This window comes from Caretta caretta, chromosome 3 (genome assembly GCF_965140235.1).
Source record: "Caretta caretta isolate rCarCar2 chromosome 3, rCarCar1.hap1, whole genome shotgun sequence".
Taxonomy (NCBI): Eukaryota; Metazoa; Chordata; order Testudines; family Cheloniidae; genus Caretta; species Caretta caretta.
Window position 1 is genome coordinate 115,061,883 of NC_134208.1, and position 25,817 is coordinate 115,087,699.

General features: G+C 39.3%; 1 protein-coding gene across 4 annotated transcripts in view; it reads left to right on the forward strand.

The window, feature by feature from the left end:
* The window catches only part of PLEKHG1 (pleckstrin homology and RhoGEF domain containing G1), a 215,812-nt gene that overhangs the window by 125,014 nt on the left and 64,981 nt on the right, over positions 1-25,817 (forward strand). For all 4 annotated transcript variants that reach the window (XM_075126804.1, XM_048844243.2, XM_048844244.2 and 1 more), the window contains one exon: positions 5,390-5,928. In XM_075126804.1, the coding sequence (XP_074982905.1) occupies positions 5,390-5,928 (539 nt within the window). The remainder of the gene's footprint in view (positions 1-5,389; positions 5,929-25,817) is intronic.

Sequence of the window (25,817 nt, forward strand, 5' to 3'; positions counted from 1 at the left end):
TCCCCTTTTCTTGTGATCTCTAATAAATGGGATTTTTGTTGCTCAAAGTTCAGTTAAAGTACTTGGATAGCTGTTGTACATGAGGGTTACGAGTGAATCCACAAAATTATGTGCTCTAATGCTGCAAGTACTGTCTTTCCAATGCGATTTTGTACACAGAGACTGTTCAGTTGCAGATGATGCTATGTTCATGTACATTTATATTAAGTGTTCAGTAATGAAGTAAAAGCTAAAAGTTGAGTTTTCCAAACTTGAATACTTTATAGGAAGGCCAGTTGTTGTTGTGTGGCTTTTTATTTTATTTTTCACAAATGACTGTTCTTCACTTCACTAATATTCATAGTAGAGAATGCCTTCATCAGAGGAATGTATTTATGTAAATAGTAACGTAGTGGCATCATTGCATGCATTTTAATGTAACTTTTATTCTTTTTTTTTTTTTTCAAACAGGAAACTTCTCTCTCTCTCATTTAATTTCAGATAAGGCTATCCTTTAATTTCAAATATAATATATTTTGCAGGTTGGTTTAGTAAAACTTCTACGAAATGCATATACAGCATGGACCAATGCCTTTTTATTATTAAAAGCTTTAAACAAAACTATAACTAAGGATTGAAAGACATACTATAGTTATTATTTTTATTCAGCTAAACTTTCAGAGCATCTGAAGTAAAGACTGATTTCTGCAAACAGTGATCATGTAGATTATGACTTAAACTTAATTTTCGTATGTGAAGAAAGGCAATGCAAATTCTGAATAGTAAAATTCAAGTTGCTGGTCATGTGTATGTAATATATCTGTAAAATTACATGCACTAAACATAGAGGAATAAAAACTAATACTCTAAGGCTTACTTCTTGTTTCTATCTCAAATTGCATCGTACTATTGTATATATTATATAGTGGGAGGTTTTCAGAACAGACGAAAATGTGGCTTATGGTATTTGAAATAATAGACAAAAATCATGGTTATTGTGAATACATCTATTAAAACATGTAGAGGATTATGTATTAAAGAAATGCAGCAGGTGATAGTTGATATATCTGAGCAAGAAATTTTTGATAAATGCACGTTGAAAGCATTGGTCATGGTAAGATGTTTGCTTTATCTGTAGTCTTACTAAGCATTATAATAAGCATCCCAGTTGCCTGTTAGTGTGGAATGAATGTATTTTTCACCTTGCACTGCTATAGAATATGCACGTCATTGCTTTTATTAGTTAAAATTCTCCTATTGGGGAGGTGCAAGTGGGTTGCATGCTGTTTCACTGGGAGTCAGACTGACTGATTGGGAAGCCTAACTAAGGGTATGTCTTCACTAGCACCATTAAAGTGCTGCTGGGGCGGCACTTTAACGTGGCTGTGTAGTTGTGGCACCAGCGCTGGGAGAGAGCCCTTCCAGCACTGTGAAAAAACCACCCCCACGAGGGGAATAGCTCCCAGTGCTGGGAGCGCGGCTACTACACTGCCCCTTTACAGCGCTGAAACTTGCAGCGCTCGGGGTGGGAGAGGTTCACACCCCTGAGCGAGAAAGTTGCAGCGCTGTAAAGTGGCAGTGTAGACATGGCCTAGATTAATGGAAAGCCATGAACAAGAAAGATTTTGGTGCGGAAGCACATTTCCTCGTGAGTGTGGACAAACATGTAATTATCCTCATCTCTGTGCTGAACTAACAAGTAATTATTGTTATTCATTAATTAAAGTATGCAAATTTCAGGTTGATAGCTTTTCGGAACACAAGTTAAATACCATTATTCAACCCTTCCAAAAGATCTGTTGTTTTTTACTTGTTGTTGCAAAAGTTTCAGTAAACAACAAAACACATAACAGGTAATACTGTGGGTCAAATGTAGATCAAAGAATACAGCACTTATGTAAGTATATACTTCTCATTATGTAAGCAAAAGATTAGAGTCTTTTTTGCTCCAGAAGTACGGCACACCCACACAATGGCCAGATTATGTCATTGGCAACTGTGGGTGCTCAGCAACTTTGTAAGACAGCCCCGCAGTGTGTTTGAAAAATGAATTTGCTCATTATGAAGAGAAGTTTCTGAGGGAAACAGGATTTTGAGGGAGGTTTCAGTGTTCTTTGAGGCGTTCACAGTAAAAGAAGTTAAATCATTGGGATCATAATATTAGACAAATCTTTATTAGGGATGGTGATTTTTTCCATTGTTAACACCTTTGAGATTATTTTGCCAGTCAGGCAGTAGACAATTTGGGCAATCTATTGAAGAGAGATTTACAATGGAGATGGGCTCAAAAACCGAAAGCAGAAATCTGAACTTCACCCAGGGAGGAAGAATGGGCTTGTAGTTATGCTTCTGGAGTGCATTCAGTTCTTGGGCTTTTCCAACAGATTGTTCATGTGCCCTTGGACAAATATGTTAATCTATCTGTTCCTTATTTCCCCATCTGTAAAATGGGGATAATACTTTCCCACCTCACAACTGTTTTGTGGGGATAACTTGGGGAAAAGTCAGATATGATGGTGATGGGGGCTGTTAGAAGAACCTATAGGTAGAACAGAAGTTCAGTGGCATTCAGATCCAGTTTTTATTCGGGCTAGTCTCTGGGCTTATATTAAGCAAAACTTAAAAACAATTGTAGCTGTGCAAAATGTTTGTAATATAAAACAAAAACACTGGAAACAAATCTGCTTTCTGGTTTTGTTTTAAGCTCAGAACTCCAATCAAGCATGTCATACAATTTTGCTGAGATTCACAAAATTTTTGTAGAATCTGAACCCATTTTAAACAACCTGGGGTGACTTGTAGTTCTTGCATTGAGATCATGCAGAACCGTTGAGTTTTTTATGGGTTCAGCATGAAGTTTTGAGAGGTGAATCTGTAGGATCACTTACCTATTGACTTTAAAAAAAAAAAAAAAAAAAGTTTCTCATAAGCTGCTGTGAAGCCAAACTGCAGAGTTACACATGACTGTAAAAGTACTAAGAATTTTAATTAAGGAAAAAACTAGTTTCAGGGGAGCAGGAAGAAGGATAAAACAGAACAAGATCTTTAAGGGGGTAAATGGTTTGCCTGGTGTACTTCGTGTACCATTCAGTAGCATACTTTTACATGGTGCTGCATGTTTACCTTTAATGACTTTTGTGAAAACAGATGATCCTTCGTCAAATGTGTCCTATATACAGGTGCCCTGAACTCTGTTGTGTTTGCCAAGGTCATGCTTCTGTAGGCTTTTAAGAGGAAGTGCATTTTAACTACTGCAACTAATCCTTGTTGTTTCATAGGCCATTAAACTGTTGTAAAGCAAGCAAGGAGAACATTATGGAAGGTTTAAAAGGCCATGCTAAATTTTACTTATACCTTGTGTCTGTAAATATATTTATTTGAAAAACTTCTATTAACATTTCTTAGAACTTCAATTTTACTGACCCAAATTATTGTTTTTTTTATATTAATGATCACACAAATATTTGTGGAGCAAACATTACTTAGTAATATCTTCATGTTATCTAAAACCAGACAACATATCAGTGAAACAGGAAGATGGAGTATGAAGTAATTGAATGAAACAGGAACCTTTTATGTTCCAACCAAATGCAACTAATTATGTGATCTTTGTCATGTACTTTAGTAATATATTTTATGATAAGTTAGTGTAAGGGTATCCCCGTTACCTTATTTATCCTGTGCAGTTTTCAAGAGCCTCTAACTCTGCACTGCTAGCCTCTAATTTCTAACTTAACTTTTAAGGTGATTTCACACTGATAACAAAAATGCATACTTTTTTTCTTATCAAAATCAATAAGGATGTGAACATTTTTGCTGCCAACTTGGGGAAAAATAAACTTCAGTTTCAATATTTTGCTGCAAAAAATATATTTCCGTTATATTGTTCCTTTCGGAGTTTGCACTTGCTATCCGAGCTTATTCAAGAAAATGTTACATGCAAGAAGAAGAAAGGGAAAGGTAGAAGGTAGCATAGTCTTAAGATCTGGTCCTTCTCTTCCTTACAAGCATAAAACAGGGCATGGTGTTAAGCCAGTGTAAATGAGGACAATCAATTTAAGCCTCTAATGGCCAAATTGTGTCCTCTGATACATACTTGACAGTACCCATCAATGTTGATGTACACATATGCATCAGAGGGCAGAATATATTATAGACAAGACAGAGAAACCCACTTTTATTTATGTATTTTTAAAAGAGTTTGCTGCTTGTTTGCAAAAGTTGTCAGTCTTGCATTCTCTGGAGAATGAGGTTCTGGCTATCCACAGACCAAGTGTAGCATAAGTCATGGCAGTGCGAGTTTCCCATACCACCAATATGCCTCAATTCTGACCTGGAGGGGCCAGTTACAAGAGTAGGAAGTTTCAGTTCACAAGCTCATTCATTTCTTGGCTTCTCTACTGAGACAGACAGCTTGGTTTCTCAACTGTGGACAGCTACCCATTGAATTAAGTCTAGGGCAGAGTGAAATTCAGCATGTCCATCCCATGGGAAATTTGGACATTTCAGCACTTGTTTTCATCTGAAATTGGAATGAAAATGTGAAGTTTCAAAAACTTTACTGAAATGGAAATTCTAAAAAAAAATTGATTCAGAAATTAATTGTTTCAATATTTTTGATCAAAACAATTAAACATTCCTCCCCAAAATTAAACATTCCAAAAATTTGTTTTGATTTGTTGAAATGACATGAAACACTTAATTTTGAGCCACTTTTATGTTATACTGCATTTTCTTCTCAGTGCATTTCCTCATGGGAATTCGTAGTTTGAGACCCAATGGGCGAGGCTCCCTCCAATGGGCGAGGCTCCCTGGCCAGTCTGACTCTCTCACATCATGCACCGCACAGAGCTAGGCCGGAGGGAAATTTGTATTGCATTATCAATGATGATGTCCTCCAGAGAACTCAGTCCATAGGAAAGAATGGAGGCCCAATGCACTGATAGGCAAAAACAGCTTAATGTTTTATTGAACTGATTACAAATTAAAAGTTTGGAGTCAGATCAACAAAACTAAATATTCTATTTGAGTCGAACTGACCCAAATTGAAATATTTCATTTAAATTTTCCTAATGGAAAATTCAGTTTTCACCAAAATCAAGATTCTTCCTGTGGGAAATTTTGATTATGTGGAAACTGCATTTTCTTGCCTAATTGGACCACCAAATTGTTTTCTCGCAGGCCACCAAACTACTGTTGGATGACTATAATGATTAGCCACATTGACCTAGTGGTGAAAGGCATTAGATTGTATTACAGTGACCACCACTGAGCCTTCCAAAGCCTTCTGTTTCAGCCGTCTGTGGAAAAACAGATTTGCGTTTGTTTTGTGTGTACGTGGTTTTAGATGACTGTTGGCTAATTTGTATTATGAGATATTGTAACTGTGAAACACTTCCTTATTTTTCAGATGATTACCATTTGCCTCTTGATGTCTTACCGGCTGTGACTGAGGGTCCTGGCCCCAGATCAACAAAGGAAGATGTGTGCAGGGGGAACAGACCTTCTCGCTACTGTGGAATAAATACCATGGAACTGTCAGACAGCGACCGCCCTGTCAGCTTTAGTTCCACATCCTCCTCTGTCTCCTCCAGGGATAGCCACTGTTCCTTTGGCAGCAGAATGACCTTAGTTTCAAACAGCCATTTGGGTTTGTTTAACCAGGATAAGGAAGCAGGGGCCATAAAACTAGAGCTGATTCCAGCCCGGCAATTTTCCAGCAACGAGTTACAAAGATATAACCCCACAGAGCAACAGAACACCAAGGAAAGCCCTGAAAAAAGGCCAAATATGCCAAGGAAAGCTGAATCTAAGGGAACAAACAAAAACTGTGCCATGTCCCTGGTCACAGAGCCCACAAGTCCAAAGCTCCTGTATGTTGACAGAGTTGTCCAAGAAATTCTGGAGACCGAGAGGACGTACGTGCAGGATTTAAAGAGCATTGTAAAGGTAGGAGGCTTGGTTAGAGCTGCCTAATTTGGTAAATTGTATCACATGAGAGTTCTACAAGGGAGATGCACACAGAAAAGGACCCATAAAATATGTAATCTTCTAACCGGGGCACTTAAACTTTGCAGTACTGTAGGCAGCACTGGCAACTTGCCAGGAGCTGCATATAAACTTACTACAAGGCTTTTATAAATGGATGCAATGTTGTTGTACCTGTGTTGGTCCCAAGGTATTCAAGAGACAACAGGGAATGAAGGGTGGGGACAAGGTAGTATCTTTTATTGGACCAGCTTCCGTTGGTGAGAGAGACAAGTTTTTGAGCTTGTACAGAGCTCCTCTTCTTTATAAATGAACACATACAACACCATAATTCCTGCTAGCATTCGTAGCTTCTTTGGTAGGTTAACATAAATTGATGCTCATTTTAATTAATTAGTAATAAAACAACAAAAAACCCTTAGTATTTAATATTTTTACCCCTTGTAACCCAAGTGGTTAGCCAATATATTCAGGGTCTTATGGGTTGTTTCCATTAGGAAGAAAAACTGGTGGTGGAGTCCTGTAGTTCTTTGATGCTATCCTGTTGATTTACAAAGAATGTACATGAAGTCCTGTTTCCCTGAGCACAGTAAGAATCATAGACAACAAGAGGCAGTATCTTTGTTCACAGTTCCAAGCCTCTTTCCAGACAACACTTTACACAAAAGCTCTCAGCTTTTTCTCAGGATCACATTACAAATCTTTCTCTGGCTGTCCTTGCCTTTTTGCTGCCTTTCCTGTCTGTTTCTGTGGCATTTCTATTTTGTGCATGCACACACAAATGTGCAGCTGCTGTTCAATCAATCTCCCATCCCCGCATTTTTGTATCAGACCCTTTGGCCCGTATGGCTCAGCTTCTCCTCCAGCCTGTGGCCCATATTTTGGGCAGAAACAATTATTGTTTCAGCTATCTATTCTATAAAGGAGCTTAAAGGTGACTGTTACACCCAACAACTTCAAAGAGATTTCGCCAGGTCCCCAGCCAAAAAAAAAAAAAGCTCCGCTGTCACTTTTCAGCTATAGGGAAAGGATCACAGTGGCCTGCCTTTTAGGGCTCTGTATGTAATTCTGTCTAGGTTCTTATACCATGTCCATCACTATTGTACCTGCACACATTACCTACTTATTAAAATGACTCCTACGTTTCTTTGACCTCCTGCCCTGTGTGTATAGGTTTACTACAACAACAGGATGATTTCATAGGAGGTGAATGTCTAGTCTGGTAACTTTATAGTATGTAGCTTTAGGCAGCTATATGTGTTAAATACATTACTAATCTGGAAAAGAAAAGGTGGTCTGTTACTGACAAAAAGCAAAAGGATTTAGAAGAGTGAAGGGGGAAAATGATTACTGTGGCTTTGATAATACCAATGCATGTCTTTTAAAAAAAAACACACACAAGTCTTTTCCGGCAGAATTACAGTATTTTCTATGACTGATGGGATTACACTAATATCAGTTATTCAGATTTCATTTTTGGAAGGGTTTAAAGCAAGATTGTAATACAATGTTAAAACAAGTCATTCTGTGTACAGTCATTATTCAGTATATACAGGATTGATCCAGTAAACCTGGCCTGCTCTTCACTTTTACCCCCCTATTCCTCTCTGCACATGTTTATACAGACACATACAATAAATTATACAACACTAAGTACTGGAATCTAAAATAAAGATAATCTTGAAATAAATTATCCAATTAAATTTAGAATGGCCAATAAATCCCTGCTAGAAACAGCTTAAGTATCATCAAATGCTGAGTAAATGAGACAAATCATCTTGAAATTATGGAAGTGCTGTAACTTGCTCTTCAGGAGAGCATTTGTGAAACTGTTAAAGCATTTAGAACATCTTATTAAAAAAAGTCTTCACAGCTTTGTGGCAGATTAATTGAAAGTCAAAATACTAGGCAAGGGAATTTTTGGTTTAGCTTTAAAGGATAGGGTCCCATCGTAGCAAAGAAATCTCTTTCCAAGTAATAAGGATCATTGGACAAGAGTGGGACCCCATATCCCTCACTGTGTATGTAGTGTTTGGGTTTTTAACCCACTGTACATGACCCTGTCCCTGATCCCCTTTTTTCCCCCATCCACAGGACCTCAGTGATGCCATACGAATTTACCTAATAGCCCAAGCATCACAAAGAGAAAAAAGGGCAGAATCCTTGAAGATCTGCTTATTTGTATGAGCATTCCAAACTCTGAGTTCATTGGGTCCTAGGCACACAGTGAAGCAATGAGCCTCTTAGCCGTGGCCTTCCATAAGTGGCCCATACAAGTTTCGAGCCAGTTGACTTGAGGAGAAACAGCTAATGCATACTACCACATAAATACGTGTCGGGATTTGGTCCTTTGTCAGGAAACAGGGAGAGAAGGAGGAAAGAAAAGCTAAGGAAGAGGCAAAGGACAACAATCAGAGTGTGTGAAGTCTGGGTTATGAAGATATAACTGGAGGGAGGAAGGTGTTAGGAAAGGTGGACAAACTAACCAGTGCAAAGTTGGAGGGAAATAAGAGTAAATCACAGAACAAAAAAACAGAGAAGGAAATGAAAGAAAATACAGAAGGAGCAGAGTAAGAAATAAAGGAGGAACTGGAGCACAGGTTAATGGGGAAGCAAGGGGAGTAAAAAGGAGCAGGAGGGCGGGAGGGGGACCCTATTTGGACAGGTAGAAAGTACACTGAATTGGGTGGCCTAGGAAAAAAAGATACCAGAATATGGACAGATTAAAGGGCTATACAATTGTGGGAGGAGGAGGGGAGAAAACAGAAACATTTTCCAGTTTATCTGTTTGAAAATAGCAGACTGATGGCTCAAAGATAGTGGTGTGAGTACAAATTCAGTCTGTTCTTTCATGTCTATATATGAAATAGTGGGGATTTCATCAAATTCTGAAACTCTGTATTCTCTAATATGAGATGGAAATATGCTTAAAGGAAACTCTTTCCCAAACTTTGTTTCCAAAACTTTTTGAAATATGTGTGCCAGACACAGAGCTGTGAAAGTTTGACTCTCTTGCATGTGACTGCACTGTATGAATCTGTCATGTGAAACTATGTATGCTTTGCCAGTGAAATATGTTTCTGAGGACCTTTCTAATAGGTAACCATCCCTAATGTAGCTGTGATTCTGTTCCTGAAAAGAAATACCTAAAAATATTGGTGGGTTACATCTCAAAAGATTGACTCTGGGCTGTAAACTAAAATGAAAAATAAGACCAGCTTAGAGCTATGAAAATGGTTAACACTGGCTGGCTGAAGTTCCACATAAGAACACGGGGATGGCTAGACATGGGATAAGACTGACGAGTGTAATATCTCCGGCAGTATCCCTCTCTGCCCCTGTTGTTTTTTACAGCATTTAAGAAAGTTGCAGTTATCATCTCTCCAACCTGAGAATGCTAAGGTGGGTGAGAAAAGTAAAATTTCACTTTGGGGCGGGGGTGTCAATTATTTAAATATGGAATTTTGGTAGCATTACTTTAGTCTTCAAAAAGCAGGGTGGTCTTGATGCTAACAGCACCAAACTGTTGGACAGAGGCAAAAATTTCTTTCATAGCAAATGGCTGTTGTGATTTTTAACTGATATTAGAGGCTTGCTGAGGTTCCCCAGCTTTCTTGCAAATTTGTATGCAGAAGTATTTAGACAGTTAATGAATGACCGGAGTTAGCACAGGGTTTTCACTACGTGATCCTCTTTCTGTAGGGCACACTTTTAAAAACAAAGACTACTCAAGGAAACTGTTTTGTATGTTGTCTAGAAATGTAGTTTAATTATTATTGTTTTGAGGAATGACTTTGTGATTCTTAGGCATGGGATATACAGAGGACAGACATAGCAATAGGGTTAGAACAAGCTTTTTTTCTGCTGTTGGGTATGTTTAATCAGGTGACACTTATGGGGTAATTATAATTTTGAGTAGTACAGCTTGAAGCCTACTTTGGGAAACTAGTGATACCAAACCAGATTAGCTGGGCTTTCTGCTTGCCTCACTTTTAGAGCAGGCACACTGGTCCACAGCAAGGCTTCAGTGTCTGCAACATAGGTCTGCAGTGAGTCCTTACGACGCAGGGAAGCAGAAAAGCAAAAATGTAATTTTTAAATGTAATTTCTCAAAACGTGGTTCAGTTAAAAAAAATACATAAGACAAATAGAAATTCACTCATAATGATTAACTAGTGCTATGAAAATATTTGGAAAACTGAAAAATTTGATGGTTTTGTTGTTCTACAAGTTGCTACTAATGACTTATTCATAAACATTTATATTGTGATGATAGCTAGAAGACAGAACCCCATTGTGCTAGGTGCAGTATGACTTTATTATTATACACACATGCACACAAAACTATGCTTGAACCATTATTAAGGTTGCAAACTCAAGCACTAAAGAGTTAGCAAATGGCAGAATTGAAGTGGCCTGAGCAGCCTAAATTTGACACTCTTATGCATATGCATTATGATACAGTAGTTGCTACACCTCCTCCAGCTTCTGCAACAACTGAAGCAAGGATTCTACATGCAGCTGTCTCCTTCACTACACAATCCTAATTAATCCCCAGCAGATCCATTCTGTGCCCTGAATAAGACAAGGGTCCGGAGGGAAAAATAGTATTATATACTGTAGGTAATTAAATACTGTATCGTAATGCATAGGCACAAGAGGCTCAAATTAAGGTTGCACAGACCACCTTAATTCTGGCATTTCCTAGCATTTGATTCTGATTTTGCAATATTAATAACCTTTTAACATCATTTTTTGTGGCCAATTTTCTAGTAAACTGAAAAAACAGAAGTTCTATCATGTGGCATCATGTTGCCATCAGCATGAGTCATCAGTAGGGTTGGAGCTTTAGATCCATGAGCTAACAGAGTAATTGGTAGCAATAGTAGGTTACCATCCTCTGTATGGACCAGCTCTAAAGGGGGACATGACACTTTTCCAGTGGGTTTCACAGATAGTGATAATTTCACAGATTAACTCTTTTAATCTTGATAAATTTTTGTGAGTTAATTGCGTGAATTAACTGCGATTAATTGACAGCCCTAGTAACAAGCCTTGTGGATAGGGAGGAAATGGTAGATGTGATACATCTTGACTTCAGTAAGGCTTTTGATATTGTCACATGACCTTCTTATAAATAAACTAGAGAAATATAGCCTACATGAACCTACTATGAGGTGGGGGCACAACTGGTTACAAAAGTGTACTCAAAGTAGTTATCAATGTTTCATGATAAAGCTGTCAGGGTATATCGAGTAGGGTCCCGCAAGGATTTGTTCTGGGTCTGGGTCTGTTCAGTGTCTTCATCAGTGACTTAGATAATGGCATAGAGAGTATACTTGCGAAGTTTGTGGATGATACCGTGCTGGGCGGGGTTGCAAACACTTTGGAGGACAGGATTAGAATTCAAAATGATCTTGACAAAACAGAGAAATGGCCTGAAATAACTAGGATAAAATTGAATAATGACAAATGCAAAGTATTACACTTAGGAAGGAACAATCAATTGCACAAATACAAAATGTACAATGACTACCTAGGAAGAAGTACTGCAGAAAAGTATCTGGGTTATTATGGATCACAAATTAAATATCAGTCAATAATGTAATATTGTTGCAAGAAAAGCAAATGTATTTCTGGGATGTATTAGCAGGAGTTGTAAGACACAAGAAGTAATTCTTCCATTCTACTCAGCACTGATAAATCCTCATCTGGAGTATTGTGTTTAGTTCTGGGTACCACATTTCAGGGAAAGATGTGGACCAACTGGAGAAAGTCCAGAGGAGATCAACAAAAAAGATTAAAGGTTTAAAACACATGACCTATGATGGAGGATTGAAAAAACTGGGTTTGTTTAGTCTGGAGAAGACTGAGGAGGGACATGATGATAGTCTTCAAGTATATAAAAGGTTATTACAAAAGAGGAGGATGATAAATTGTTCTCTTTAACCAATGAGGACAGGACAAGAAGGAATGGCCTTTAAATTGCAGCAAGGAAGGTTTAGGCTAGACATTAGGAAAAACTTCCTAAGTGTAAGATAAGCACTGGAACAAATTGCCTAGGGAAGTTGTGGAATCTCCATCACTGGAGGTTTTTAAGAACAGGTTAGACAAACACCTGTCAGGGATTGTCTAGATAATACCTATTCCTGCCTCAGTGCAGGGGACTGGACTAAATGACCTATTGAGGTCCCTTCCAGTCCTACATTTCTTACCTAGCCAGTCTCCACTCCTCAGGATTCTCATCCAAGTACCACCAAGTCCTAGTCTCACCCTTCTAGACTCTCTGACTCAGTTCCCCTTTTGCTGGTAAAATCTAAGACATTTCTACTGAGTACGTGCAACTGCAATTTTTCAAAGGCTTTTAACTTGGCCAGATCTGGGCAGATTTTCACAGGGATGGGAAAATGCGCATTCCCAACGCAAAGGGACCTGCCAAATTTCAAGTCCCTGCTCCAAAGCACAGGAGAACTAGAGCTTTTGAAACAAAAGTTTGCCAGAATTTAATGTGGCCAAAACAATGTATTTTTCACTAGAACTTTTCTCATAGGTGGCTAAACTGCTTTGGCTGAAAACTTCCAGAACAATTCAGCCAGAGACAGATACCTAGGATTTAACATTTCAGCCCAAATTATTAAACTTTGGCAAAATTTTGTGAGCAATTGAAAACGGGGTTTCATAATGGGAAGTTTGAGGTACCCTTAACAATACCTGCGCTACTAGCCTGGGCTATAATAAATGGAATCTCTGCGCGTCTAGAGTATGAAAACTACATTACTCTTAATAGAATATGTGTTGCCACATTTATGCAAATTTAAAGACATAGGCTTCTTCTGTTCCCATTGTCTTTCCCTCTCCAACTATCATTTTCACTACTAAGTTTGGTGCTTGATGTTTCCTGCGTAATTATATGTGGAAATTTGTGTTGAAAACGGGAATAACTGGTAGTTTTTTCCATTTAAGAATACAAACTCTGGTACCCATCAAAAAAGAAATGAGTTGTCTTATAGCAAATGCCCTTCTCTAAAGAATGCTAAGAACATTCCAGAGGCTGCTCAGTGGAAAGTTATTTGAACATAGTTGAGAAGATAGCTGAGATGCTAAACGTCTTTACTGGGCCCCCCGAAGACAGGCATAAATCCATTGCGCTTTGTGACAGTGCTGTAATCGGCAAATAGTAATAATTATACCGATAACATTCTTCTTAGTGTTTTGAGATCACCTGGTATGGGAGGGGCTGCTATTGTGAACCTGACATCCAATCTCACAATCTGTATTTTCTTGAACACATTAAACCCAAAAGACTAGGTATGCACGAGCACAATGATGCCTGTAAAGCTGCAGGGCGATACCACAGCTTCAGGGATAGGCATTACTGTTTGGCAAGGGAATATAATCCTCAGAAAGATTGCTGACAGAGTTTATTTATTTATTTTAAATCTCCTGCACAAAAGAGAGAATGCAGGTGATAGGTGTGTGGCGTTCAAGCAGTTCACTTTAATTTTCTCCTGGAACAGTGTGACACTTTAGAAACAGGCTTTTCCCTCTTCGGGAGGCCAGTTAAAGACTTTTACATTGCCTGCCCCTGACTGAGAGAGAAGCCATTCAGTTTAGATTTAAAGCAGAATAATAAAATTCATACTGAGATATCTTGCTTCTTAGTGACACTTTCCCATTTTAGTAAGATAAATTCCAAGTAAAGGTAAGACTTTTTAAAAAGTAGTTATAAGCAGATTAGTTTTCCATTAGTTCATTCGCCTTTCTTGCTAACCAGAAATAACTCTGTAGGTCTTTAAAAGGTTTGGATGAGCAATTTAAATTACCTTCAAATACAATTTGTTCATGGCTATTAAAAATATTTATACTGATGAGATTTTTCTAACTGTGGATGGTATTAGATACACAGGTCTTTTATTCTGGTGAACTTTCTCACCGCTGGCACACTCAGACATGAAGGAAAAATTGTCAGATTTTGTTTTCATTTATACCTGTGCAGTCTCACTGATTTCCCTGAGGATAAATGGCTGCAAAGGCAGAGAGAATTTTGACTAATTATATTCACATGTGAAAGTTGAAGTTAAATTTGTCTCTGTTACCCCAATGTAAATTCAGAGTAACTTCCTGAAGTCAATGGAGTTTCTTTGGATTTATACCAATATAAATTAGAACAGAATTCTGATATATTAACCTAATTTGTGTTCCTTGCTATGGAAAATGGTTTCTGTAAAATAACCAATAAGGAGCTTGCTGTTTCTTTTAAATGTTTATATAATCAATGTTTTCTGTTTATTTCTATTTTTGGTGTTTTAAAAGTATGTTATTGTAATCCATATTTAAGATTATTGGAGGGTGAGATGTCTAGTTCAGAAACATACCTGGTCTTGTTACATGTGTAAACAGTTGTTCTTGCTTCCTGTAAGAATCAGCTAATGTAACTCAAACCTTTGCCTCCTGAGGCAAAATCTTATTGCTTTAATGGGCCCTTTCAGTTTTGCACATGGTATTTTTGCTTTTTGGACATAGGCCATATTAAATATCCTAAAGCCAGAGTGAGTGAGCTGGTGTGCATATTCTGTTCTTTACTATATGTTTGTCTTATATTGTTTCAGATTAAGATTTTACTATACTCCAATTTACCCTATACAATTAAAATCTTATAAGTATGTATACTTTTATGACTCCTACAGCCTGCACCATGGTCAAAAGGTTCTTTCTTGATATAAGAAAAGGAGTACTCGTGGCACCTTAGAGACTAAGGTGCCACGAGTACTCCTTTTCTTTTTACGGATACAGACTAACACAGCTGCTACTCTGAAACCTTTCTTGATATAGTCATTCTGCCCGGTGAAGGGGTTTATTACAGTATGAATAAAGTATATTGTAAACAAAGGATATCTTTCTAAACCAACAGAGCGGAGCTTAAAATGGAGATACTATGTGCAAATTAAGGGACGTATTAGGATCGGTTCTAGGCTAACCTCATACGAAATAGATAAAGCCTTGACTAAATGTGATTGGCTCATACTTTCATTTCTAATAGATATTATAATTGCCTTATCTCATTTCTCACAGTAAAGGCTGTTCCTATCCTTTGCTCGGTATGTCCCTAGTAGCTGGAAAACTCTGATGTAAAAAATAATAATCCCCTTGGGCTTTTCCCTATCTGTTTGTTTTATCCACCTATTGTCTGTCATCTTAGAATGTAAACTTGTTGGGGCAGGGACCATCTCTTTGTCTACCCAAAATGTGACTTGGACCCTATGCACTACCACAACACAAATAAATAATAATAATTAACAACTTAAAGCTGACTTTAAAAACCCACTGTTTTTTGGTCCGTATGAAATGGTAAACTATGCTACAGTAATAAGTAAGGCTTTTACAAATCCACTGTTAATCTTTGTAAAGCTTTCAGTGGAAGATAAGTGGCCAAGATAGCTGCTACTGCTGCTCCAATGAACTATCGAATTGCTGAAAAGACTTATTGCTATTGTGCTCACTATATTTGCAGCAATGGATAAATCACTCAACCATGCTGTCTGTTTACAGCCTAGTAAATGCTGTTCTAAATGCAAATCAAAGGGTGAGAGTTAATCTATCTCTGCTCTGGAAAGCTTTGATTCTTTTCTTTTGAGGGGATGGGGGGAAAGTGTAGTTATATGTGGAATGCACCATTTAGGAGTGCTTGTCATCCTCAAGAGATTCTGAGGGTGAAATGTTGTCTCTCTAACTAAAGTGAGGTTGGACCGTGGGGTTGTGTTACCATTTAGTGAGATGCATAGAACTTCTTTGTCATTTAGAAAGCCATAGATAATACATCTGCTAACCCCTGCCCTCTGGCTCTGATTTACTCCCTGGTAGCAGATGGGTAACTCTTGGTGTTATGTACATTTCTATGAAGCCCAGCAATGCTGGGAAGGTAAGTTTTCAGTGATAATTTTAAGGTTTGCAATAGCTTTTGAACATGACGACAGATCCAAGTAAAATGATTTTAATTTCCGTTCTTTCCCTCTTCCACCCCAACAACAAAAAACCCCAAACCAACAAAATCACGCAAAAGGTAATTTTGGTTATGTAACCAGTTAAAAAGCAAAGCAAAGTGAGTTCCCAATCAGGTCATAGCTTCTCAGAATTTTTTGTTTTTTATAATGAGGAAGCTATCATGACTGTGTTCTCTGGAATATATAAATAATTGACTGTTGATCTTTAAACTTGCATTATTATTATATATAAATTATGTCAGTAACTGTGTTATCTTTGTTAGCCAGAGAATACCTCTGACCTTTACACCTGAATAGGTGATAAAGCAAAGTATGTCTTTGAGTCGAGAGAGTGCTGTCTTGCAGTTTATTTTTTGGGTTTGTTTGGGGGAGGTGGGAAGAGTTGCCATATTTGTGGTTTCACAAGAAAACCCTTTGCAAACAAAAGAAACTCTTTTTTCCTTCAGTAACAAACCATCCACTGGCATGTCCTGCTTCAGCATTGTAACTTATCACTCACCCTGAAATGGTAGTAATTAAATCCCCTGCTAAATTTTTGGCCATGTGGCTAGTGAAAAAAGCATATGTGTTTGTCTTCATTATACTTGGTTTTAAGTTCTTTGTTTTTGTTTTTCCTTGGAAAATAGACTCACCAGACTTCCCATCTGTATTTTAAAATAAATGTAATTTTTCTTCTAGAATGTCTAATGTAAAGTGATTCAGAAGGTGTTTTAGAATGCCTTTAAAGATTTTTAGTGCTCAGTCATGCCATAAATTAGTCATAAAAGGAAGGCTCTTTGAACAGAGTAGGGGTCTAGGATTTGGGACTTTGGGGTTCTCTGACTGGCAATGCCACTTTTTCATTGTGTGACTATATCAAATACCTTAAGTTCTCTGTGCCTTGCTTTATCCATCTATAAAAAGGTTATAATCAGTACCTACCAATTCCCATTGTGATGATTAATCTATAAGATGTGTCAACAACTTTGAGACTCTTAGATGAAAGGTGCTTTATAAAAACAAAGTATCTGTGCAATACCTTTATTTGCATGCAGAAAAGTGTAATGGAATATAGCATTAAAAACAATGTTCTGTCTGAAGAATCATGCAATGTGTAAGCCAGTTGTTCTACTTCTAAATGCATCTGATAGGTTTTTTTAAAAAAAATTCTAGGCTATGGGACAGAGGTGGGCAAGCTACGGTCCGCGGGCCACATCCGGCCTGCGGGACCCTCCTGCCTGGCCCCTCAGCTCGTGGCCTGGGAGGCTAGCCTCTGGCCCTCCCCTGCTGTTCCTACTCCCCCGTAGCCTCAGCTCACTGTGCTGCTGGCGCAATGCTCTGGGCGGCAGGGCTGCGAGCTCTTGCCGGGAAGCGCAGCTGCAGAGCCACGGCCTGACCGGGTACTCTGTGCTGCGCAGTGGCATGGCTGGCTCCAGGCGGGCGGCACGGCTGCCTGCTCTGGTGCTCTGAGCAGCACGGCTGTAGTGCAACCAGGGTTGGATAGAGGGCAGGGGAGTTCAGGGTGGTGGTCAGAGGGCGGGGTTGTGGATAGGGGTTGGGGCAGTCAGAGGGCGGGGAACGGGGGGTTGATTGGGGACACGGGTCTTGGGGGAGCAGTCAGGAAGGAGAGAGGGGGCTTGGATGGGGCAGTGGGGGGCAGTCAGGGGTAGGGGTTCCGGGGGCAGTCAGGGAGAAGGGGTGGTTGGATGGGGCAGGGGTACTGGGGGGGGCGCAAAAAGTGTGTGGGGGGTCGGATACAGGGTGGGGCCAGGCACAGCCTCCCCGAACTGGTCCTCCGTACAATTTCGGAAACCCGATGTCGCCCTCAGGCCAAAAAGTTTGCCCACCCCGCTATAGGATGATAATGATAGTTTCTATTGATACTACCCAGTGTAGGTTGCAGCTTTAGCTTTAGGAACTTTGGGAGAGATTATTATATCTGTTCAGTGACCAGACACTATTTGACACACTAATTGCTGGGCCTTACTGTTTAATGTTTCCATTTAGTGTCCTAATTACTGAACAAATGGCTTCTTTTGTCTTGTGTAGTTTTCTCTTAAGAGTCCCTGGAAAGTGGAAAGTTTGATGGATGGTGACCTCACAAAGCCCGTCAGTAGAATGTCAGTAAAAGGCTTAAAGATCTGGGTTTTTTCCCAAGATTTCCATTCCTAATGTCTAAATTTACCTGCTACCCACGCTCCTGTGAGTAAAGATACCAAACACCAGTCTGTGGCTGCAGCCATGACTTGATAATCTTCTTAGCATATGTACAACATGCCTCAGGCGGCATGTGACCAGAATTAATCACCGAGTTTGGTCTGCTGGCTAGATCGTTAGCTTCCCCAGCTTGGGCCGGTACTGATGAGGAGTGCAACATGAACGCTGATCCATGTAATATCCTGGAACAGGCAGAGAGAAGATCATAGTGATGAACTAGGTGTCCCAAGAATTAGACTGTTTTTTGTCTAGGGTCCATTTGGCTAGTCCTGTCATTGCTAAGATGGCCCATCATTGGCTTGGCACAGCTTTGACGAACAAATGGTATGACCAGTTCAGCACTTCAGTAGTTTAATTTTGTGCTAGGGTGGACAATATTGTCAGAGTTTTGTAAATGTTTCTGTTGCATGATATTCTGTCAGTCCTGAGATACCTTTCATTTACTAATGCAATACTTTAGAATTTTGATGACCTGATAACATTGCAGTAGAGACTACAGCTTGCATCTATAGAGCCACGTATGAGCATCCCTAAATATCACAAGGACTTTCTTAAAGCACTGAAAGAGTTAATTTTAAATGGAGACTACTGCAACTTTTCACATTTAGTATTAGGATATTTGACATTAGGGTGACCAGATGTCCCGATGATACCTAGGGGCTTTGTTTTATATATGTAACTATACCCCTTCCCCTGGAAAAAAAGTCCTGATTTTTCACACTTGCTATCTGGTGACCCTGTTTGACACTAGTACATTGGTATTCATGCCATTTGAAAAAAATGTCGATATAGAAGTTTGTAGTACAGATTCACCTGTCTGTATGAAGTGATCTACAGCTTCTTTATGCTGAATAGTCTGGCCTTCAAATTTTAAAGCTATCTTTCTTGGCAGTGTAAACTTCAATTTATGACCAATGACAAGTCTATCTTTGTTTTTTAGTATGTTCTTAAAATCTTTTAAAAAGAGATTTTATTATTTTTGAAAATAATAGTTCTTTTAGTTGTGCAGTTCCATTAAAGGCAAAAGTAGCACCACCTTTGAATATAGTGGGCTGCAGTGATTGATATATTTAATGTGTAGGTTCAAAGGTTGCTATGAACTTATATCTTTAGTCAGATATTTTGGAGTAAAAGGCATGGATAAAAGGAGAGGGTTAATCCTGATTAATTTCTGGCACCTTTTAAACATATTTGAAAAGTCCAGTCTTTGTTCCTCAGTATTTTTTCCATAGAGCTATATAGACAGGTTTTACCAAAAAAATGATCAAATTTAAACTCTTGGGACAGATTTGACTCTGAAAACTTGATAATGTACAACCAAGTCTCCTGATTAAGCCATGCTGTTGCCGTTGTACACCATGGAAGATTTCTAAACAATAAGTAACCACAAGCTGCTTACTGCATATAAGTCAGCTTTCAAAGACTGGCACTATTTTGTCCATATATCTAAGATGTGAAGAAAGGCATGTCTTAGCCCCGTCTATACTGGGGGATTGATCTACGTTACACAACTTCAGCTAAGTGAATAACGTAGCTGAAGTCGACGTACTTAGATCGACTTACCGTGGTGTCTCCACTGCGGTAAGTTGACTGCTGCGGCTCCCCCGTCTACTCTGCCCGCACCTCTTGCAGCGCTGGAGTACAGGAGTCGATGGGAGAGCGCTCGGGGGTCGATTTATCTAGTCTAGACTAGACACAATAAATCGATCCCCCCTGGATCGATTGTTGCCCGCCGATCCGGCATGTAGTGAAGACATACCCTGAGTGGTCTAAGCACAGGGCTCGGGGGTAGGAATTCCTGACTGCTAATCTTGGCTAGGATACCAAATTCCTCTATGGCCTTATATAAGTGCAGATGAAGTCAATGGCCGTTTCCAGATCTCCGCACTTCTGGTCCTTAACATCTGTCTATTTCCCTCTCTAAAATGAGGACAGTATTAGTTCTGTCTCAAATGAGTGTTGTGAGGAAGTCGCCATGGGTATGGAGGAATTTTTCATTGTTAGATATGGGGATATCTTTCTCAGTTTCGTTGTAAGTGAAAGGTAAGGATAAAAATTCAGCTTGTTCTGCAATTATGGACAGCATATGGGGAGATCTGTCATGACCTCCTTACTCTGACATGCTGAACTTAAAAAATATCCTTCTCTATATATAGCCTTTCTTCCTATCATATTCTCATCAAATGCCTTCACCATCAATCTTTGCCCTTTCTACATAGAGCAAGTAAATAGAGGATCCTTTTACTGTATCATGATGCCCACTTGTATTGCTCAGCTATCTATGAAGAATTATCTATCCTTAATATGTAAGCTAATCAGTCCAGCACAAACTGTGGAAATTAGCCATAGACCAAGTGAGAATGCCTGTTAACTGGTATTTATTCTTGCCACAAACCCAAGTGATGCAGTAGTAAGTAAAGAAAAAAGGAACCTATGGAACACGTCCTTTGCTACATCCTTTGGAATCAGAAAACTGCAGTATTCTGCACCTAAATCACAGGTAAAACTTGCTGATTACAAACGAAGTGAAAAGAAAAGGTTTATATGAGGTATTTGGAAGATTGTTGCCGACCCCACCGAAGGGTATTGCTGAAAGTGTGGTGGTACCGCAGTCCTTCTAGCTGTCTGATAGTGTGCTCTGTGTACCATGAGCTTGGAGGCAAGGCCTGTAGGCGTTCCCAAGCACAGAGGCTCTATTGGCTGTCACCTTCAGTAGGTTCCCTTACACACTCATGTTTTGAGTAATGGATTGTTCCTGTACGAGGGCCACTGGAAACTAAAATCCTGGGCACAATTGCTGTGTTATAGTACCAGTGACGATCAGTTCCTAACGCAGACCCCAAGGGCAGTCCAGTACAGGAGTATACGGTTAACAGCATAATTGTAACTTCTCTTCACCATCCTATGTGCATTCAGGCTGCTCTCCTCTAGCCTCCTGCTGCAGCTACTGCTGATCCCCTGCCAATAACAGGATGTGACTCTGCCTGGCTCTCAGCCTTCCTGTCCCAGCGCCCAAATTGCCCAGACTTCTTTCAGCAGCCAGCTCTCATGTCGTTGCCTCTGGCTGGGGCTCCTGCTCTAATGCTGGTTCTGGAGCACTCTCAAGCCTACTGCCCTCTGACCTCAGGATATTGCTTCCTATTCCAATGTACTATGGGATTATGGAACCCTCTTCTGGCTTCATGTCATACTAAGCAGCACAATGCCTTGGCTAGATTCCCATCCTTCCAAATTAGCTGGAGTTGGAGGGAAGGTTCCCAGTGGGTTCCTTACACAGTCACTTTGTGTGCAAAGACTGGGAAAGTTGCACCATCCCCTCTCGATCAGGTTTTATTTGTTTGGGGTATCCTACATGTTCTGCAATTGTCCATAGTCTTGAAGAAAAACAGGATAAACAAGACATGAGTTTATGAACAAGGATAAATACAGGATGAGGAAAAGATTTCACTTCAGTTAAGTGGCTTATAAAAAGTGCATGTTCTGTAGACCAAGAACTTTTCCCTTTTTGTAAAATTGTGTGTTTCAGGGGCACAGCAAAATCATTTAACCATTCTTTTAGTATAATGATTTAATTACATGATTTTTGAGTTACTGCTTTAAAAATGCATCAGAAAAGGGTGGGGTCATATAAAATCTTTTTTTTGTGGTTTTATGTGAAATGAGCAACCTAAGGATTTAATTATCTGGCAAATGAGTGACAGGTTTATACTGAGTCTGTTTAGTATTGCCTGGAAAATATGCTTCTAGACTCACTGTTTAATTGTAGAGAAATCATGTGTCACTGAAAATCATTTGCTTTGAATTCCTTTTTTCCTCCCCAGTCCTGTGGATACAGATACCATCTTTCTTTTTTGATGGCAAAAAGCGCTAAGAATGTTCAGACATTTGGTTTATTAGTATCTTATGTTAAATTAACATACATTGTATGTAATAGAAGAAAACTATGGATCAGACATCTATGGCAATCAGACTGTACATATGTAAATATACATACGTTTACATATTGGTAAAACATTTAAATATTTGGTACTTTACTATATACTATCAGAATATATAGTTCACAGTTCATTTGGGTAGGGTAGTGAAATATTCATAAAAACATATGAGATGATTAAATTGCTTAATCAAAATAAATCGTAGCAAACAAAACTGCCAACAAATTTTATGGAAAGCTCTGATTTTTTTTAAAAAAAATTTTGGTGGTGGGAGGAGGGGTATCTGAAGTAAAGCTCTTATAAAATTGAAGGAAAAAAGTTAATCACAATATCACAATAGTTCGGCAACTGCATCACTAGCAATGTAAAATGCTAATATAACAGAGAAGCTATCCTAATAAGTATTTATTTGGGTAACTGAATTTAGTAGAAAACAGCCATAAATTGCGTGTCTGGAGAGGTTGTGTATAACTGAGATGGTGTAGTAGTGCCGGTTTTATCCTTGTCATCTTTACTGAATGCTTGGAGTCATCATTACAATGAGAGACTGAGTTGGAAGAACTCAATAGCTTGTGTATGTGACATTGTGCATGTGTGTTTTGTGTGTGCCTATAAGTTGTGCATTGTTTGATTCAGATAACACAAAGATGTATTTAAAGTTTAACAAAATGTATGTTTTGACTCCAGCCCTTCAGTAGAACAAAAATTTCCAGCTTAATTTCATATATTTTATGTGAAGAAACTTACATTACATTAGTCCTTTTTGTCTCAATAAAGAAGCAGTAAAGGATTAGGATGAAATATCTCCTTTGGGATAATTATTGATGTGAAAAATTTGGTCCATAAAGAATATATGAAATTAACTTGGATGTTCTTGTCTATTGAATTGCTGGTCTTAAAAGTAGGACTGTCAATTAATTGCAGTTAACTCACGGGATTAACTAAAAACAAATTAACTTGAATAAAAAAATTAATTGCGATCAATCACAGTTTTAATCACACTGTTAAACAATAATAGAATACCAATTTAAATTTATTATAAATATTTTTGGATTTTTTCTATCTTTTCAAATATATTGATTTCAGTTACAACACAAAATACAAAGTGTACAGTGCTCACTTCATATTATTATTTTTGAAAGCAAATATTTGTACCATAAAAAAGATAAAGAAAATAAATAGTATTTTTCAGTTCAGCTCATACAAGTAGTGCAATCTCTTTATCATGAAAGTGCAGGTTACAATGTAGAATTACTTTTTGTATATAACTGCACTCAAAAACAAAACAGTGTAAACCTTCAGAGCAGGGGTGGGCAAACTACGGCTCATGGGCCACATCCAGCCCATCAGACCATTTACCAGGGAGCAGGGTCGAGGATTTGCCCCGCTCCGGTGCTCCCGCCAGGGAGCAGGGTCGGGGGCTTGTCCCACTCCGTGCAGCTCCCAGGAAGCAGCCGGTATGACCCCCCTCCGGCTCCTACGTAGTACGCAGAGGCGTGGCCAGGTGGCTCCGCACGCTGCCCCATCCACAGGTGCCGTCCCCTCAGCTCCCATGACCTGGCCGCACCTTAGAGCCAGAGGGGGGGACGTGCTTCCGGAGCTGCTTCTGGTAAGCGCTGCCCGGAGCTTGCACCCCAGAACCCCCCACACCCTAATCCCCTGCCACAGCCCTGATCCCCCTCCTGCCCTCTGAACCCCTCAATCCAAGCCCAGAGCCCCCTCCCCTCCGCATGCCCCAACAGCGTGGCCCATCCCCGATACTCCTCCCACCCTCTGAACCCATTGGTCCCAGCCTGGAGCACCCTCCTTCATCCCAAACCCCTCATCCCTGGCCCCACCCCAGAGCCCTGACACACACACCTCCGCGCCCCAACCTGGATCCTCCTCCCACACCCTGAACTCCTCGTTTCTGGCCCCACCCCAGAGCCCGCATCCCCAGCCAGAGCCCTCACCCGCTCCCGCACCTCTACCCCCAATTTCATGAGCATTCATGGCTTGCCATACAATTTCCATATCCAGATGTGGCCCTCAGGCCAAAAAGTTTGCCCACCCCTGCTTTAGAGTGTACATGTCCACTTAGTCCTACTTTTTGTTCAGCCAATCACTCAGACAAATGAGTTTGTCTACATTTATGGGAGATAATGCTGCCTGCTTCTTATTTACAATGTCACTTGAAAGTGAGAACAGGAATTCACATGGCATTGTTGTAGCTGGCATTGCATTCATATGCCCCTTCATGCTTCAACTTTATCTTTTTGATTAATCACAATTAATTTTTTTAATCTTGTTATTCATTGCAATTAATTTTTATCTACTTAAAACCATACAATGAACCAGCATTTCAAGTCACTTTCTGATTAATTTCAAATTGACTTGCTGCCTTAGTCATGGGTGTTGTACCTGCACTTACAGCATATATATTGTGTGGAGCTAGAAATATTTTCTATTAGATAGCACTCCTTCACCATCTGTCTAATAGTAACATTTTCACGTGGAATGAAAGATGTCCTCTCTCTGCAGAGCATTTAAAAAATTTCCCTGTGAATATGATACCAAAAGAGCCAATTCAAATAATATATTGAAGTACAGCTGTGGCTGCTAACACAGATGACTTTTAGATGTGGCTGTTTAAGGTAGCTAATTATCTTGACACTTATGGATCGCAGCCTTCCCTGTGAGGACAGGTCAGCGTTTCTGGTGCAGATTTAAAATTGCAGTGGCAGAAAGCTGAGAGATTTGAAATAATTTGAGCAAGTGTGTGCCATTGGAGGAGTGATAGGAATGATCATCTAAGTCAAAGTGAGGCTGTAATGGTATTCATAGTTTTGCTGTCACTAGTGAATGCTTGCACTGGGGAAGGAGTGGAAGCAATCAGAATAATCTGCTAAGTGTGGTCATAGGACATTTTCCAGCAATTTAAATGGATATCCCAAATAAAAAACATAGTAAGAGGACCAGAAAAGTGCCACTGTGGCTAAACAACAGTTAAGAGGCAAAAAGGCATTATTTAAAAAGTGGAAGTTTAAACCTTATTGAGGAAAATAGAAAGGAGCATAAACTCTGGCAAGTGAAGTGTAAAAATAAAATTAGGTAGGCCAAAAAAGAATTTGAAGAACAGCTAGCAAAGGACTCAAAAAGTAACAGCAAAAAAAATTTAAGTACATCAGAAGCAGAAAGCCTGCTAAACAACCAGTAGACGATCAAGATGCTAAAGGAGCACTCAAGGAAGATAAGGCCATTGTGGAGAAACTAAATGAATTCTTTGCATCAGTCTTCGCAGCTGAGGCTGTGCAGGAGTTTCCCAAACCTGAGCCATTCTTTTTAGGTGACAGATCTGAGGAACTGTCCCAGATTGAGGTGTCGGTACAGGAGGTTTTGGAACAAATTGATAAATTAAACAGTAATAAACCACCAGGACCAGATGATATTCACCCAAGAGTTCTGAAGGAACACAAATGTAAAATTGTAGAACTACTAACTATAGTCTGTAACCTATCATTTAAATCTGCTTCTGTACCAAATGACTGAAGGATAGCTAATGTGACGCCAATTTTAAAAAAAAGACTCCAGAGGCGATCTCAGCAATTACAGGCCAATAAGCCTGACTTCAGTACCAGGCAAACTGGTTGAAACTATAGTAAAGAACAGAATTATCAGACACCTAGATGAACATGATTTGTTGGGGAAAAGTCAACATGGTTTTTGTAAAGGGAAATCA